Raw genomic sequence first — 19,888 nt, forward strand, 5'->3', positions numbered from 1 at the left:
TATGGTGTAAATACAGCCTATATACCAATTGGATCAAATATAAAAGGCAGCCGAATTAGTGTTGATACTGCAAGGAGACGTATTGTGTGAAAAGAAATGTAAGATGCTGTTTAATTGCTTATATATTTATGATCCACGTCACATTTTCAGTGTTGGCTGCAGTTCCTCATGTTTGTCTAGAAGTCTTCTCATCAGGGCTCTATAAATAGAGAACTACGGCAGATATGTAATATTTAATGCAGCCGAACCGTGTATTACAATGCCGTTATGTGATGACTTCCAAAGAGTAAAGCAAGCACACTCGGAATAAAGTATTATTTTATTTTTAAAAAACGTTTTCAGATTTCACATCACATAAACACCAAATCCCAGCATGCATTGCGGCTAAACCATCCAATCATCGAGCTGAGGATCTTGCCTACGTCTGTTTCCGGTTAACATCGATTTAATACATTAATGTAGCTTTTGTTTATGCCAAAAGAGGTGTCGACCAGCTGGGGCAACAAGAAAATCGGCGTAATCGAGTGTGACTATTAAAAAATAAATCATTACGTCGGGGTAGCATTTGCTTGGCATTTCCGGTTATTTCTCCACTGGTTAACATGGGTTAACAATACCGTGTAACTGTCACGTTTGAAGGGACGAAATCGTGACATCTTCACGTCTTCCAGCATGGTAAATCGTCACATGTTCATGTCTTGCCATGATATCGGGTTGCTTTTATTATATGTTGTGGCATACTGTATGCTGTAATCCCTTTAAAATTATACTCTAGGGATTTGTATCAATTTTCGCAATACATTAGTAGTACTTTACATATTTTTTGACATACTTTAACGACTGCTGAGTTTTTACAAATATTTTTGGCATACTATACTATGACTTCCTTATATTTTTTCGACATACAATACTATTACGTTTTTTGAATTTTTCTAGATACTATACTATGACTTGTTTTTAATATTTTGCTACATACTATGAGTTTTTTAAAGGGCCCATATCATGCTTTTCCAGTTATTACCCGTCCCTTTGTGTGTTATGAAGGTTTTTCTGCATGTAAACGGTCTGCAGAGTCAAAAACCCTCAAAGTACACCCTGTAGCGAGTAAAACTCTAACACAGAAAATACCTGTCTATGCTGCCCCAGAACGCCCCGTTGGAGATTTCTCATTTTCCATTGTTTGATTCCTGGGTACAGTGAGGTGTGAACTCCCAAATCATCAACAAATGACCAGATTGGCTCAAATGGACCAATCCGCGGAGCACCTCACACACCAGGATCCCTTGGCTAACTAACAGGGAGTCCCCATTGACTTGCATAGAGCTCCCTGAACGTTGGTAATAGACGAGTTGGGATCGCGGAGAAATGCTCTCAGCAGACCCATTCTCACAGCGTTATAAACCTTTTTCTTTACTCAATATCAAGCCACACTTATTGTTTTTACTTCGGCTGCGAGTGTTTGTGTGCTCAGGATGAGTTTCGCTTGTTCTCGCTGTATCGTCGACCCGGAAACCTGTCTGCTCCTCGCAGCAGCTCGCAGCAGTGGCGAGCAGCAACGAGCCTCGCAACGTCTCGACCAATCAGAGCACACTGGGCTCACATGGAGGGGAGGGGGGGGGGCAGGAGCTCCATCAAGCCGTTTAGGACAGAGAGTGAATACACATACTATACAGAGATGCTGTATGAGACACCAATGTGAGTTTGGAAAATTACACAATTTAAATCTATTCTAGAAGACCTCAACAATGGAAATATGATCAGTAGAAATGGCCATGATATGGGACCTTTAAATATTTGTTTACATGTGACTTCTTATTGTTCAACATATTAAATAATTACTTTTTTCATATTGTTGATAATAAAGGGAGCAATAATGGGTTTAAGTAGAAGTTGAATACAAGAACTTACATATTTGGAAATGTTTTGAGTGAGAGGATTTACCTTTGTTGTTTCAACAACAAAAAAACTTTCTATTATTCATACTTTATTAGAAAATGATGAAAATATTCATAAAGAATAAACAGAAACTGAGCCGAATGAAAAGCAGAAACATCACAACCTTTATTGTTTATGTTGACGTCTGTGTGAAAGTCTTGAACATTAAACAGAAGTGACCTTGAGGTCGTCAAACTGTACAATAAATACAGGTGAGAGTTTCACCTGGACAAAGAAAGGATCCAGGTGACAGCAACATTTTCTACATTAAACACAGTTAACTGAAGAAAAGTATCCACTTTACATGAGATCATAGTGTACACAGTACAATAGATAATATATCATGTTTTAATAACAGTGTTATTTAATCATCCCGCTCCTCTCTAATTTCATTGATGCTGTTCATTAATTGAGATTTGGGTATCTGACAAAAATATTCAACATTATAAAATCCCTTTCACTGGGTATTCCTTTAAAATATGAACAAACTTTTGGTAAACCATGTGTCCTAAACATCTCTAAAAAAGCAATTTAGTATAATACAGTTAATTAGGAAATGAGACGTTGTAAACAGATCACATAGATTTCCAAACAAATATACAGTTTGACACCAGTCATAGAGGCAGCACCATGTTCAGCATTTTGGAGAGGGACTATTTGCATGTCTTTCCCTCGGATAAACTTCAAAGTTTCTCTCAAAGTTATTAACAGGGTGAGAGTGGAGAAGCCATCAAGAACCAATGCATTATAACAACTTTAAACAATGTTGGTCGAAGGTAGAGTTGTGTTAAATTCCACAGAGCTGCTGTTTGTGAGCTAGCTAGTGGTAGCAAAATCATTACAGCTGCCCAATTAACCCAATTAAATAGACAATGGCTTATTTGTGGCTCTTGTGTAGTGGTGTGTCTCTTCAAGAGTGGGGACAGAAACACATGTATGACTTTTATTTGTTACAGTGCTTCGTTAACTGCCGGTTTTCGCTCCTTCCGTTAGCAAAAATGTGTCAACACTCAACTTTTTGATCGTTATAAATATACCATCGAGTAAATCAAAAGCACATTTTCCAAAATATGGCTGTTGTTCTTCATATAGTGCCTTTAATCTGATCAGCCAATCAGGTTACACTAGGGAGCTGAATGCTGGAAGGAGTGGTGACACACACACACACACACAGTCTTTGGATCACATGTTCCAGCCTAATCCAATGTGTGTAGCCAGCAGGTAGCACATGCCGATCATACAGGTCATGATCATCATGGGAAATCCTAACCTGCAAGAAGAAAGAAACAAAACATTAATTTCATGAATTCAAACATCTTATTCCACAGTTGAGACATTTTATGATTCACTTAACTTGGATTGTTTTCCATGATTATTGCCTGTGTACTTTACACACAGATTTCTTTACATGACTTTCTCCTTGTACTTTTTCGACAAACTAGAATAAGACTATTTTACATATATTTTGATATTTAAACCTCAACATCGCCCTTTTGTATGACGTCATATTCATTCATTCAACATTGTCTGCATGTGTTAATTCATGCTAAATAATGAAACTTAACGCCAATTGTGCTAATTGTCCAACAAATTGTCCAACAAAATATTGGTGTCTGTAAATGCTACTAGTATACAAACTGTAGTATCATATAATGTCCTTTGTTTTCTGTCATGTTTGTATTAATGTTTGGAACTAATTGAAGCAGGTCACCATTGTAAAAGAGGTCTATGATCTCAATGGGTTTTATCTGTATAAATAAAGGTTTTGAATTGAATTGAATTGAAAATGCAAGTAAGCTTCCAGCAGTTTCTACGTGCTTGGGACCCGTACTATACATTTCTATCATATAGCTCAACACTTCCAGGTTCACACTGCTGGCAAGTAAACTTACGTGCCACACCTTAAAGATAATCATCACCTTTGACGAATAAACTAAAATGTCTACTGTCCGTTTCCATTTATTGAAGTGCTTTCCATGTTTTTTGTATTCCTCAATTAGCATGGTGAATTTAAAATGTGCCCTCAGATAACTCCAGATCTGCAGATGGTTTGTTATTTGGACGAGCACCGTGTCCTACATGAACACATGGCTGCTCGCGGCCCAGAGATCTGTTCGCCCTCAGTCACTGACACGCATCCAGAAAAACCGTTGGAGATATTCACTGATTTGTAAAGTTTATTAGTTAAAACATGTATTTCATTGCTGTTTTGTATATAGTAATTTGGTCATTATTTGGTGTTGTTATTTTAATCAGGCTACGGGAGAAATGGATTACATGTAACAGGTTCCAACACTGACTTCTGCAGCACACACAATGTTGGAAGTGTGTGTGTGTAAATATTTAATAATTGTGTGTCAGTGAATTACTCTTAATCGCTGTCACTATCCCTTCATTCACATGGAAACCATTTAGACCTTTCCTTTCAATTTGCATGTGGATATGTCAAATGACTGCTCGACTTAGGGGCTAATGAAGCACTTAGGCTAATGAGTCCAACATGATGTGGTGCTGAAATGTAATGTAACACAGTCAAAGTGTGTGAGTAGAAATGAGTTGCCAAGGGTGATTATCAATTATCAGTATGTCGCTATCAATTATCAATGTTAACCATTACGATTAACACCGTAAGAGGGTTCGGGTTGGACATTTGCAAAGTTTTATCTTTAGTCAGTAAAATATATCTCGTCAATTATTTCTATATCGGCAAAGTACTGGCCTGAGTGGTTTTCCCCGGTGTTTAACAATGATTGAGAAAACAATCTGCCAACCCGTTGTTTATTTGCTTTTATGGCATTCTGAAAAAATAAACAACTCTAGGTTAAGTACCTATGACATGCATGTGTGTGCACAATTAATCAATGAATGAATCAACCAACCAACCAATCAATGGTTCAAATTGTATAGCCTCTTTCCAACACCTTCACTTGTTTCCAGAAGGTATTATTATCGTGATACATTTTAGCAGCGGCACTCGTTAACTGTATACAATTGTAACACTGTGCAACTGCAAGTATTATTTTTTGAGACAGTTTTGATGGACAGAAATAACGCAAAAGGGAGTCTAACACCATGGCTATGGTTCCTTTAAGAGTCTGAGGATACATAGAGGTCCTCTCCATGGTGCTGGTATCTTTACAACCTACAGCCATTGACATGCTCCGATTATCAACCCTTTCACTAAGTGGTGCAACCCCCCAGGCAGAGGAATCAATGATATTAAACCCTGCAGAGCTTTATAGTCATGTAGCATTTAGCTGAGGGTCACAACAGCTCAGTGGGGTGCATTGATCTGCAGTGGGAGAATAAAGTTCACATCATACTGTGTACAAAAAGACACAATGCCATTACAGGAGACCAGAGGAAACGCACTGTTAACATCAATATCATTTCACATTTCTCTAAAACATTTGTGATGTAATGTAAGTTAACAACTCCACTAACTACATAACAAATGTTTGGTCATTTTTTTACAGCCTCTTTTATGCAGAAATGTTGGAAATGTAACTTGAGACCGCTGTGATTTTGGTCTCTGTGAAACAAATGTGAGGAATCTCTAAACTCTGATCATCATGAGACAAGCTGCGGTCACCTCTATTTCTGCTGAGTCATGCTCATTCTCCCCATCACAGGTGCAGTGTGGCGGGACGGAGGGCAGAACAAACCGTTTCCACAGTACAGCAGAAAGAGGTGCGAGGTTCACCTTGTCTTAAAACTCCCATCATACCTTGTGATCGCACACGTTGATTTCATTGCATGTGATGGGAACTCTTTGAAAGACTCGATGCAATCTCTGAGATGTTTTTGAGATGTTTTTGAGATAAACAGGGGGGATGGCGCAATGCTTGACCTGTGCTGGTGACTCAGCAGCATGACTTGCAAAACGTGCAGTGTTTACGCCTCAGGGTGAAACAGAAGTATTATCTCTATCTCCAATCTTTGGTAGAGCCAAAGAGAGTGTGATTGATTGCTGTAGAAGACTGAGGTCAGACATCGTGACAACATCAGGCTTTCAGTATGTGCCCTGTGAATAACCTGCAGAACAACATTTGTATACAATACACAGCTCGGGTATTTTTTTCTCTCTATGCATCAAATAACTGCATAAAAAATACGACTAATCTACAAGAATGAATCAAATAAAAGCCCTTGTTCGCCAGAGGCCACGCAACAATGCAACATTGCTCATCATTCGACGTTCACGGCGCTAACCACGTTTCACAATGTCAAAAACAACGTTACTCACACATTTTGCCAAACGTTAACTGCATACCACGATGTGAACCCCAACCTTTCTACAACCCTAAACAACTTTTCACAAACATTTCTCAACGTTAACCACTTCACGCAACATTAATGTCATCACGCAATGTTACCTGCATTTGACAAATAATAACCATGTGTCACAACATTTACTAAGTGCCATAACATCTTACAATGCTAATCTTTACTATGTGATTAAACCACGAACATTCTGCATTACGATACTACACAAAAACTGCTTCTGCTTAAGCATTCGGCGAGTATGGATGAAATCACTAAAATGCCGTGCTGAACTCTAACAGCAGTTATTTGCAACACGAAGCTACAACCACTAGCAATGTCTCAAACTCTGTTGAGCATCATGTACCATCGTTTTTCATCCCTTCTCCCCAGGTCAACAGTTTGAGGAGAGGAGGATGATCCGGGCCAGGGGCATGATGGGAGCAACACTATCTATAGTCTCTGTGATGGTGATGGTCTATCATAAGGCCTTCGGCTCATCTGGCTCTCTGTATAATGGTGGGAGTTTCTCTCATCAGTCCCAGCTGCCCTGAGCAGCAGGCAGACCTCTCCTCTCTTTACCTGTCTGTGTGAACACCTGAGACCCCAGAACTCACTAACACACTATTACAGAGAGACCTTTCCTCTCTTTACCTGTCTGTCCAAACACCTGGGACCCTCAGCACTCACTAACAGACAATTAGAGACAGGAATGCAGCCTGGAGGATGTGGCCATTATCTGTACATACAGCAGCAGGGGGAGGGAGGCATACAGCATTTATCCTACTGTACCTAATGGATGTAATCATAATAATAATAACTTGGATTTATATAGTACCTTTCAGGGGACCCAAGGTCGCTTTACAGAAAAAACAGGCGTAAAACAAACAAAGAAAATGGTCAGAGACAAAACAGCAAATAAATTAGGGGCCGAAGATGTTACTAAGGTGAACGTACAGAAGTATTATAAGCAATAAAGTTGTAATTAATTAATATTATTACTACTTATTATTATGTGCACTGTCACATGCTGTACATTTTCCCACTGTAGGACAAATAGAGTATTTCTGATTCTGATATCACGGCTTACAGATCATATCCTAGACTTAAGGAAACAAATTAGTTTGGTACACTTGAGTAAATGTACTTCATGTAAATCCCACCACTTTGTTACCCCCACCTGCTGACATTCAAATGAGTCTTTCTGGTGAGACTTGTTGCAGAAAAAATAAATAAAATCAATGTTCTCGCGCTGTTTTCTTTAACGAACCTACAGATATACTTACCTAAATCAAATGACATGTAATAACTAAGTGTTTAAAACCCTAATCAGACTGTATTCATCTTTCAGCTCTGACCCCTTCTCCAACAAAGCAAACTGTGTGTGTGTGTGTGTGTGTGTGTGTGTGTGTGTGTGTGCGTGTGCGTGTGTGTGTGTGTGTGTGCATGTGTGTGTGTGTGTGTGTGTTACTCCACAGGAATGAAGGGTGTTAGTGAGCAGGTGGCAGCGTACTCAGCATCCTGCTTCAGATTTAATAACATTGTGTACGTCATTCTCACCAGAGACTTCTCAAATCAAGCCCCGAGTGTCGATTCAATCAGTGACACAGTCAATCAATAATTTTGCACAGGCTTACACACAAAGACGGGAGAACTCAACAAGAATGGATTTTTTTTAGGCCGCTAAAAGCATTCAGTGTATATAACCTGCAGTCATATCAAGGTCTCGCTCAAAAAAGGATTTAACAGCAGAAGACCTGAGTACAATGGGCCTTTTTTGGCAGATTATTTGCCATTTTTTCTAACTACCGGGAGAACATTGGTTTTTTCATCCTATAATAACCCTATTTTTCTTTTTTCCAGCTCTTTATCTCAAGTATTTTTAAGAATGACATAGAATTATTCCTTTATTTTTCATGGCACCACTTTCATGTCATCCAAAAGACATCGTGGATAATCACTGTGCAAATGAAACCCCTTATAATATATGTATGTATAGATGTGCTTCAGTGACCACTAACTCTGTGAAGACGCTAATCCTTTCAATGATGATAGCAATTAACGCGGATCATTATAAATATTAATTATTTGCAAAAATATCCTTTTCGACTGTTTTCCGCTGCCTTTTATTGAATAAAATAACTTGATATCTCTCACTGCCCGTCTATTTGAGCCTAATATACAGTAATTGTATTTTCTTGTATTTTGATAACTGACTTTAAATATATTTAAAAGTAATCTTATATTTGTAAAGCCCTCTGAATTGCCTCGTGTTAAAATGTGCTTGCTTTGCCTTATCTTACACACTTTGCATCAAATGTCTGCATACAGAAAGCACAGGAGCACTGTGACACTCATTTTACTGTAAAAGTACTCAACATTTCTCAGTGCCCTTACAGCGGAGAGGACACACAGAAACCTGATGACATGAACTCTTCTGTGCCAAGTTATTTCCTGTTTCTGCTGACAGACGGATCAACCTGATGTTTCTATTCAGAGTGAGGTCACTGTCACCTTTAAATTCCTTTTCCTGCTTTGACAGGAAAGAGCATCACCTTTCAAACAGGATGAGGCTTCTCACAAACACAGGTCCTCCGATATTATACTTAAGTGAAAGTAGAAGTCTGCCTATATGTTGTGTTGTGCCAGCGAAATCTTACTTGAAGAACTCGACGAAGGAGAATCCGTATCCGTGTTGTTCGGCGATTCCCGCACACACGACATTAGCGGAAGCTCCGATCAATGTGCCGTTTCCTGAGGAGCAAAACATTAATAACAAACTGTTCATCTAAATGATTTGTTAGTGAGGAACAGTACGTTTAATACCACATAAAACCTGTGGTGGAAGAGTTACTCAGACATTTTACTTAAAAAATAGAAAACTCCTTAATTGGAGATGTTACTTAAGTAGAAGTACAGAAGCTTTAGTGGAAGAATTTACCTAAAATATTAATGGTAAAAGTATTTTTCTTTCGTGTATTTGGTTGTTTTGTACTACACACACAGACAAATATGGACATGTGATACTATACAACAAATAAAGCCTTTCAATTCTGACTTTTATAAAGTTGTAGTATTTTCCGGTCTCCTAAGGGCAGAGTGTTGACAGCAGATCGATAGAGAGACCTCAGTGGAAACGTTCTCCTGCAGATCGATACTGTCACAGTGCAGAGGGTCTAACTGTAACTCTGACAGCTGTCTGACTCTGTGTCCTTCACCAAATATACTTAAAGTACCAAAAGTAAAAGTACTTGTTAGGACCAACTGCACGATCATGGTGTGATTTTAAATCTTAACCAAACAAAGGTTTTTTTCTTAAAGGTCCCCTATTATACTGTTTTTCATCAATATATTATAGGTCTCAGATATATACTGAACATGTCTCTGAAGTGTTTGGCTCAGATCGTTGCAGCATTACCCATAATCCCCTCTGTTTCAGCCCTGTTTCAAAAGTGCTGATTCTCTGTCTGTTACTTTAGATGAAAATAAGGAGCCCCTCCCCACGCCCCTCTGAGAGACATTTGGTTACAAAGAACTCAATGGTGCTCTAGGAGGAGATTCAGGTGATAAGGGGGGGTGACCTTGGTTGCTGATTGGCTAATGGTTACACAAGCAAAAAAATCATAAAGTGGCCAAAATCAGCTCATTTTCAGACAAGTTTTTATAGAAATGGATCAGGACAAGAGAGAGAGAATCTTTTTGCCTGAAACTTTCAGAGTCTCTTTCCACAGAGGGGACACATGTTGATGTAGAAGAGACATGAAGAAGAGGGGACACATGTTGATGTAGAAGAGACATGAAGAAGAGGGGACACATGTTGATGTAGAAGAGACATGAAGAAGAGGGGACACATGTTGATGTAGAAGAGACATGAAGAAGAGGGGACACATGTTGATGTAGAAGAATACATGAAGAAGAGGGGACACATGTTGATGTAGAAGAGACATGGAGAAGAGGGAGACACATGTTGATGTAGAAGAGACATGAAGAAGAGGGGACACATGTTGATGTAGAAGAGACATGGAGAAGAGGGGACACATGTTGATGTAGAAGAGACATGAAGAAGAGGGGACACATGTTGATGTAGAAAAGACATGAAGAAGAGGGGACACATGTTGATGTAGAAGAGACATGAAGAAGAGGGGACACATGTTGATGTAGAAAATACATGAAGAAGAGGGGACACATGTTGATGTAGAAGAGACATGGAGAAGAGGAGACACATGTTGATGTAGAAGAGACATGAAGAAGAGGGGACACATGTTGATGTAGAAGAGACATGAAGAAGAGGGGACACATGTTGATGTAGAAGAGACATGAAGAAGAGGGGACACATGTTGATGTAGAAGAGACATGAAGAAGAGGGGACACATGTTGATGTAGAAAAGACATGAAGAAGAGGGGACACATGTTGATGTAGAAGAGACATGAAGAAGAGGGGACACATGTTGATGTAGAAAGAGACATGAAGAAGAGGGGACACATGTTGATGTAGAAGAGACATGAAGAAGAGGGGACACATGTTGATGTAGAAGAGACATGAAGAAGAGGGGACACATGTTGATGTAGAAGAGACATGAAGAAGAGGGGACACATGTTGATGTAGAAAGAGACATGAAGAAGAGGGGACACATGTTGATGTAGAAAAGACATGAAGAAGAGGGGACACATGTTGATGTAGAAGAGACATGAAGAAGAGGGGACACATGTTGATGTAGAAAAGACATGAAGAAGAGGGGACACATGTTGATGTAGAAGAGACATGAAGAAGAGGGGACACATGTTGATGTAGAAGAGACATGAAGAAGACGGGGACAACTGTTGATGTAGAAGAGACATGAAGAAGAGGGGGGACACATGTTGATGTAGAAGAGAATGAAGAAGAGGGGACACATGTTTGATGTAGAAGAGACATGAAGAAGAGGGGACACATGTTGATGTAGAAGAGACTGAAGAGAGGGGACACATGTTGATGTAGAAGAGACATGAAGAAGCGGGGACACATGTTGATGTAGAATGAGACATGAAGAAGAGGGGACACATGTTGATGTAGAAGAAGACATGAAGAAGAGGGGGACACATGTTGATGTAGAAGAGACATGAAGAAGAGGGGGACACATGTTGATGTAGAAGAGACATGAAGAAGAGGGGGACACTGTTGATGTAGAAGAGACATGAAGAAGAGGGGACAATGTTGATGTAGAAGAGACATGAGAAGAGGGGACACATGTTGATGTGAAGAAGACATAGAAGAGGGATTAGATGGAGAAGAGGGGACACATGTTGATGTAGAAGAGACATGAAGACGAGGGGACACATGTTGATGTAGAAGAGACATGAAGAAGAGGGGACACATGTTGATGTAGAAGAGACATGAAGAAGAGGGGACACATGTTGATGTAGAAGAGACATGAAGAAGAGGGGACACATGTTGATTGTAGAAGAGACATGAGAAGAGGGGGACACATGTTGATGTTAGAAGAGACATGAAGAAGAGGGGACACATGTTGATGTAGAAGAGACATGAAGAAGAGGGGGACACATGTTGATGTAGAAGAGACATGAAGAAGAGGGGACACATGTTGATGTAGAAGAGACATGAAGGAAGAGGGGACACATGTTGATGTAGAAGAGACATGAAGAAGAGGGGACCACATGTTGATGTAGAAGAGACATGAAGAAGAGGGGACACATGTGATGTAGAAGAGACATGAAGAAGAGGGGACACATGTTGATGTAGAAGAGACATGAAGAAGAGGGGACACATGTTGATGTAGAAGAGACATGAAGAAGAGGGGACACATGTTGATGTAGAAGAGACATGAAGAAGAGGGGACACATGTTGATGTAGAAGAGACATGGAGAAGAGGGGACACATGTTGATGTAGAAGAGACATGAAGAAGTGGGATTTTGCATAATAGGTGACCTTTAACCAAACAAAGGTTTTTTTCTTAAGTCTGCTTGTCTTACCTCCAAGACAGGCCCCCATAGCGAGGGCGTAGATGAGCGGCTTCACCGGCAGGTTCACGTCTGCGTCCTGACTCAGGTTGATCAGAACTGGGATCTGTGATACAGAGAGAGACCGGAGAGGTGTCATTATTTTGTGTATTATTTTATAGAACAATCTTGTTCTTGTGTCTAATCTTGTTTCACTTCCTGTTTTATGTGTTCGAAAATGTTCGATATATATTTACTCAGTGTTCCTTTAATTAAAAGTATAAACAGTATGGTACCCCTAAAGTTGCATGCATGTTTAAATAAATATGTTTCAATGCAATTTGTGTAGCTTAACTTGAACTAATCAAGTTTGAATTCTAAACCAGATTTGTAAGAAGTAATACATGGTGGTGACTAGTCCTGCACTTACAAGGTGTGTGTGTGTGTGTGTGTGTGTGTGTGTGTGTGTGTGTGTGTGTGTGTGTGTGTGTGTGTGTGTGTGTGTGTGTGTGTGTGTGTGTGTGTGTGTGTGTGTGTGTGTGTGTGTGTGTGTGTGTGTGTGTGTGTGTGTGTGTGTGAGTGTGTGTGTGTGTGTGTGTGTGTGTGTGTGTGTGTGTGTGTGTGTGTGTGCGTGCGTGCGTGCAACATTACATTATCAGCCTCTCACCATGGTGGCAGTGAAGGGGATGTTGTCGATGAGGGAAGAGGCGAGAGCAGAGACCCACATCACCAGGATGAGCGCTATCGCCAGCCTCTGGTCCTCTGGCACCGACTGAGAGGAGAGAGAGTCACACACTTAGATAAATGCTGCCTTCACTGACACTTAAACCACCACCGATTTCAATAAAACACACTAATATGTTCGGTCTTTAGAACTGATCTGACCACAGGTTGCGTTGAGTTTTATCTCTGCACACAGCGAGGCCGATTCTGCAAAAGTGTGCATGCATGCAGATCTTTTCGTATCTCAGAATTAGTAAATGTACTTTTTGTGAAGTAAAAACTTCTTTGCAGCAATGTTGAGCCAATCATGGAATGAGGGAAACTGGATTCGCCTAAATCAATACACTGATATTTATTGAGAGACAAAACGGCCGGAGGATTAACAAAGCAACTCGCACTGTTCAATGCAAGCTGCCAAAATTAACTCTGCCCACACAAAGACGGAAGCGCTCGAACCTGGTCTCTGAGAAGGGGCGGAGCCCAGAAACGCGGGCCTTTACCCCAATCGATTACAGATGAACAGACAAAGAAACTCTGTCTGAGCGGGCAGTAAACCCTTCCCCCCACACAGAGAAAGAGTAGTCACTCATGTGAAGTTTCTCAGGTCAGCTAAGCATCAGACTAAAATATTCCTTTACACTTTTCACCACTGCTCTTGATGTAACCAGAGAGAGAGAGATGCCAGGCAATAAAGTGGTGCAGGAATGAGTACTAACCCCTGAAATAAGTCTGCATTTTTTTCACGGTTTTATGGTTGTCGGCCTGAAATAAGGTCTGTGGTTAACACAAGCTAAAGATTTTACTGTTTTGTTCTACGACATAAAATAGTAAATAGTAAATACCCCACTGGTGCATTTATGAACAACGGTTGGTAAAAAGTGTCTAAATGAGACGCCTAAACACCATCACACCCAACATTAGCCACCTATAGCTTAGCGGTGGTGAAGTGAAGTCATGTGACCGTGCTGTAATTCCTTAATAGTCCAACATTAGCTTTTTACTTTAGAAATCATAAAGTAGTGTTATTTTGTAGAGATTATCCTGCTGAACAAAACAGAAGAATCATAAACGTTTGTTTGACACAGTGATTATTTTCTCCAACGTCCAATGGAAAGATCCCATTGGCTTTCTCTCAAGGGAACCAGGGAGACGCTGCCTTCAGGGTCAGAAACCATGAGCAGCTCCACCTGTCATGTGTGATTATTATCCTTATTGAGGCTCGCTGTACAAACACAAGCTGACGTAGCTATTACTGCTTCAATTCTCTGCTAACACACGCACCTCGCCTGCTTGGTGCACACAGGCTAGAATGTGGCTAAAATTGTAAACAAAATAATTGAATTCAGAGCTGTGCAGAACAAAAGGATCAATATGCATGAAAAGCAATATCATGTCACCTGTGCACAACTACCAATTACGCCAGCTGCATGAGAGAGGATTGTTGAGATGAGATTCAAAGGGAAACTCACTTTTATAAGCATCGCTGTCTGCACTCCAATATAGTCGATGAGCTGCAGCTGCGCTAAAGCCTGGAAAATGAAAGAGGCGACGATTAACATGGAACAAAAAGAGATCTGAGGAGGATTATCTACAGGTAGGATTACATTGACAAAGGAAAAGCTATTTGTTTTTGTTTTGAGCGGCCATTAAGAAGGCCACTAAAATAACACAATTAGATAGATAGATAGATAGACAGACAGACAGACAGACAGACAGACAGACAGACAGACAGACAGACAGACAGATATATAGATACAGACAGACAGACGGACAGACAGACAGACAGACAGACAGACAGACAGACAGACAGACAGACAGACAGACAGACAGACAGACAGACAGACAGACAGACAGACAGACAGACAGACAGACAGACAGACAGACAGACAGACAGACAGACAGACAGACAGTGAGACAGACAGACAGACAGTGAGACAGACGGACGGACAGACAGACAGACAGAGAGATATATAGATACAGACAGACAGACGGACAGACAGACAGACAGACAGACAGACAGACAGACAGACAGATATATAGATACAGACAGACAGACGGACAGACAGACAGACAGACGGACAGACGGACAGACGGACAGACGGACAGACGGACAGACGGACAGACGGACAGACAGACAGACAGACACACAGACAGACAGACAGACAGACAGACAGACAGACAGACAGACAGATATATAGATACAGACAGACAGACGGACAGACAGACAGACAGACAGACAGACAGACAGACAGACAGATATATAGATACAGACAGACAGACGGACAGACAGACAGACAGACAGACAGACAGACAGACAGACAGACAGACAGACAGACGGACAGACGGACAGACAGACAGACAGACAGACAGACACACAGACAGACAGACAGACAGACAGACAGACAGACAGATATATAGATACAGACAGACGGACAGACAGACAGACAGACAGACAGACAGACAGACAGACAGACAGACAGACGGACAGACGGACAGACAGACAGACAGACAGACAGACAGACAGACAGACAGACAGACAGACAGACAGACAGACAGACAGACAGACAGACAGACAGTGAGACAGACAGACAGACAGACAGAGAGATATATAGATACAGACAGACAGACAGACAGACGGACAGACAGACAGTCAGACAGACAGACAGACGGACGGACAGACAGATAGATATATAGATACAGACAGACAGACAGACGGACAGATAGACAGACAGACAGACAGACAGACAGACAGACAGACAGACAGACAGAAAGAAAGAAAGACAGACAGACAGACAGACAGACAGACAGACAGACAGACAGACAGACAGACAGACAGATAGACAGACGGACAGACAGACAGATAGATACTCTATTGACCCCAATTTGGGAAATGTTTGCGTTGCAGCAGCATACAAACCACAAGGCAATGTACATAAGAGAAATTAAGACACAGAAATAAAAATATGACCTATATTTGGTTCATATATTTTAAATACCTCCATCAGGACGAAGAGGCCAGCGAAGAAGAGCAGCGTGGCCCACTCCACCCGATGAAGGATGATCTCAAAGTCCTGGATGTCAGCAAGCACCAAGAGCCACATAGAGCCGAGGATCGCAATCCATCCTGAGAGAGGAAGAAGAAGAAGAAGAAGAAGAAGAAGAAGAAGAAGAAGAAGAAGAAGATTTCATTTTACGCCTTAAAAATCATAAATGGTGTTTACATGTTGAGATTATTCTGCTGGACAAAACATGTAAGTATCATAAACATGAGTTTAGCCAAAGAGCTTTTCTGTATTATGGCGCTTTTCCACTGCAGGACCTAGCACGGCTTAGTACGGTATGGTTAGGCCTTGATAGGCCAGGCTCACTTTATGCTGCGTTTCCATTACAGATTAACAACTGGGGTAGTAACTATTGTAACGCAGTGTAGGTCAGGGCGATCGGCTGTTCGGTGGGCAGAGCGACACTGCGTAAAACTGCCGTGACGTAATCTTCAATGCGAACCACAACACCAAAACATCAGCCGTTAGCTGTTAGCACTCAGAGCTCACAGCTCCTCATACCTGTTCAGAAACAAGACAACAGTTAAACAAGTACAAACCACAGACTGTCTGTGTCATGGCGAATACAGTCGCTGTTTTATTTATGTCTGTATTGTGAGTTTGGACGGAGCATATACAACGTTAGCTTAGCCTGATCGATCCAATCTCCATTCAGAAAACACGCATTTTAAAAGGTTTTTCGTCTGCCGTCTTGTCTGCAGACCGGTATCAGTATGTTGTTACTTCGGCATCATTTTGAAACGTGTATTACAATAAAATCACGGTGAAATATGTTCATTTTGTTGTAGTTGTAGCCCCCTTGCCAGCGATTCTCTTTGACCATTCAGCAGTCGAGAGTTAACTAGTTTAGCATATTCAGCCCGGTTGTTGGCCCGGTAAGAACCTCGATTTTGGAGGGCCAGAAAAGAGGTGAAAAAGTAGCCCTGAGTCGGAACTACCCCTAGTGGAAAAGCAAAAGGAAGTGGGCCTGGTTTGGCCCGGCCCACTTAAACAGTGGAAAAGCGCCATTATATTCCACAATCATAAAATCCCATTGATTTTGTAGGCTTTGTAATGCTAACTTCTGGGTTGGCCTACAAATATACGTCATCACTGCACCACTCTATTTCACACTTAACAATCCACACATTATTGCTAATAATAATAATTTAGATTTTTTTTTTATAGCGCCTTTCAAGAAACCCAAGGATGCTTAAATTATTTCTAGACCTTTTTTTCATGCTCCTGATTTCTGCACATGGATCACTTAGCCTAAGTTTCATGCAAACCACAGTTGTATCTCAAACTAAAACAGATAGGCTAGAGAATAAAGGAAAAAAAAGACAAGGCGACAATCAGACTGAAGTTAATGAGGCTCCATTTTAAAGACACCTGTGAGTGAAAAGACTTGTGGCCTGTGTGCATTGATGAGATTGTGTTTGGATGGGCGCCTCCACAGGGACAGAAAACACGGCGCTGTGGGGTCATTCCCATTTAATAAATGTCACAGAGAGGGAACCTGAGCGGCGGCTGTAATTAAGCGAGCTTGTTTGGAGGCTGATGTGTCCTCACAGCGGGGGGATATGACAGCCATCTTCATTTAGAGTAAGTGTTACCATTAATGAGATGCTGTTAGGGTCATCCACCGAGCGCACATCAGAGACATCGCTGTGTCAGGCTGACAAGAGATAACCCTCCACCTCACCAACAGGTCTGCAATTACTAACATGCACAAAATATGCAAGCAGGATTTAAATCAACTGAATCAGTGGCGTATTCAGGCTGTCTGAGAGGCAGGGAGGAAAAATAAGAAGGACAGTGTGTAATACCTTTTCAAGCTTGTAGGATAGTCGAGATCAGCGGTTTTCAAAGTGTGAGGCGCACCTCCCCGAGGGTCACGCCTCACACTTCGAAGAGCTTCACGGCCCGTCTACACTACAGGCATCAAAAAATCTTGAAGCTGGGCGTATCTGAAGCTTGGGGATTTTTTGCGAGCAACGCGACCAACAACCAATCACATGAATCTCCCGCCCCCGACATACAAAGCAATAGCAATGTTAAAACGAAGTAAACTGGATATAAAATCCCCAAACAGGCGAAAACCTACCAGTTTCACCCACTGTCTCTGCCACCTCCCTCCCATGCCTGGTTCCTCCGGTTTGTATCCCGGTAAATAGTTCTGGTCGGAAAGAACCGGGTGATTTGCTACCGTAATTTCTCGTTTGGAATATGAGGAAATGAACTGCGGTCTGGCTCTCCCAGCTTGCACGCGGTTTGATTGGCTAGCGCTTGTACTGGCGGGATTTGCATAAACGGGATTTGATTGGCTGCCGCCAGCTTCGAGCAAGCATCGAGCCTCAAAAGTTGAACATTGTCCAACTTTTGATGCCGATAGACGCTCGCGATGCTTGCAACGCCTTGCCATGCTACCCACAATGCAGTTCGGCGAAGTTTGAAAATATCCTACGTCACCCCATTCAAATGAATGGGCGAAGCGTTGAAAGCATTTTTTGACGCCTGTAGTGTAGCCCAGGGGAGGTGCAGCGTGAGAAAAAAATAATGAGAAACAGTTAAATCTAGCTAGTTAACTTCAGCTAACTTTATGCGAGCGGCAACATGGATCGATTTTTTGTGAAGTTACCTAAAGTGAGAGAGGAGACAGCGTTTGGCAGAAAACGTCACTTGCACACTTGTGGCTGTCTGTGGAGACCGAGTTCCCCCACCTCGCCAAAAAGGCTCTAAAAGTGCTCATTCCCTTCACCTCCGCCTACCTGTGTGAGTGCGGGTTTTCCGCATTGACTTTGATCAAAAGCAAGTACCGGTCAAGCAGGGGCGGATCTACCGGGGTGGCTCATCGGACATTTATGAGAGAAAACATCTAATGTCCGAGTGCAAGTGAATGCAGCACAAGACGCGAGCCTTGTAACCCCTCCCCCGGCCCTTGCACGAGCGAGCAAATGTGATTGACGGCGATTCCATTTGAACGGGACGGCGCAAAACGAGAAGCATTCGGACCCAAGTAGATGGAAGGAATGAGGTATTTGCAGTCTACAATGACAGAGAAGAGACTGTGAAGTCTGGCTGTACTCAGCATTGAATCAAAACGCACTAAAGCTTTAGATCTTAATACGTTTGTGAGGCGTTTTGCTGAACAAGATGGTAATCGCCGCATTCAGCTGTTATAGGCATGCCAACTTGATGCTCTGCTCACGGATGACTCGATGAGCATAAACAACTGTTAAGATGATGACCGTACGTGGGTACAAAAAATGTTTTCTTTGTGGGGGTCTGCCCCCAAAAAACAGTTTTAAGTCCTGAGAAAGTCAAATAAGACGGTGTGTAAAACTACACTGCCCAGCCAAAAACCTTCCCACACTTTGAAAACCCCTGGCCTAGATGACACAGCATTATATTTTCCCAGTTTTAACACCACCCCAATTGCACTTTCTCCACTGGAAGGGAACCCGATAGGGAACTTATTCATGTTTTCTCCACTCAAAGGACACACAAGGATACGTTATTATGTTTCTGGAAGGGAACCACAATTTGACTTTATCATGTTTTCTCGACTGGAAGAGCATCCTTAAGGTCAATTTGAGTCGTTTTCTCCACCGTAAGTTCTTCCTAGATGTCTCTGCACCTCGTCAGTCAACACCTGTTGCACTCTGAGCCTGTAACATTTATTTTTCTCTCCTTCTCTCATTATGCGACATGGATAATAGCAATCAGACACAAAAACACATTTTACACTCAGCTGCAAGGCTTGTTCGAGTTTGCACTATCATGACCACAATATATTTTGTGATCAGACCTTGAGATAGTGTGGCAGAAAACTATTTGCAGGTGATGGAGGGGCTGCAATTCTGCTTTTCATTGTGTAACTCAGTATTATTGTTGCATATATTTGCTCAAAAGATACTTAAATTCGGGTCAAAAGTGCGTATTATAATTTTGCCGTTACACCATTCATCACCATTGTAATTGCATC

The 19,888-nt window shown here is 41.5% G+C and overlaps 1 protein-coding gene across 1 annotated transcript in view; it reads right to left on the minus strand.

Moving 5' to 3' along the window:
* Positions 1-2,037: 2,037 nt before the first annotated feature.
* The window catches only part of oca2 (oculocutaneous albinism II), a 54,058-nt gene continuing 36,207 nt past the window's right edge, over positions 2,038-19,888 (minus strand). The window contains exons 19-24 of the mRNA XM_034217166.1: positions 15,856-15,983; positions 14,329-14,388; positions 12,804-12,908; positions 12,170-12,263; positions 8,859-8,952; positions 2,038-3,205 (exon numbers count right to left, since the gene is read on the minus strand). Coding sequence (XP_034073057.1) covers positions 3,118-3,205; positions 8,859-8,952; positions 12,170-12,263; positions 12,804-12,908; positions 14,329-14,388; positions 15,856-15,983 — 569 coding nt within the window. The 3' untranslated portion in view covers positions 2,038-3,117. The remainder of the gene's footprint in view (positions 3,206-8,858; positions 8,953-12,169; positions 12,264-12,803; positions 12,909-14,328; positions 14,389-15,855; positions 15,984-19,888) is intronic.

The sequence above is a fragment of the Gymnodraco acuticeps genome, unplaced genomic scaffold, assembly GCF_902827175.1.
Source record: "Gymnodraco acuticeps unplaced genomic scaffold, fGymAcu1.1, whole genome shotgun sequence".
Classification (NCBI taxonomy): Eukaryota; Metazoa; Chordata; class Actinopteri; order Perciformes; family Bathydraconidae; genus Gymnodraco; species Gymnodraco acuticeps.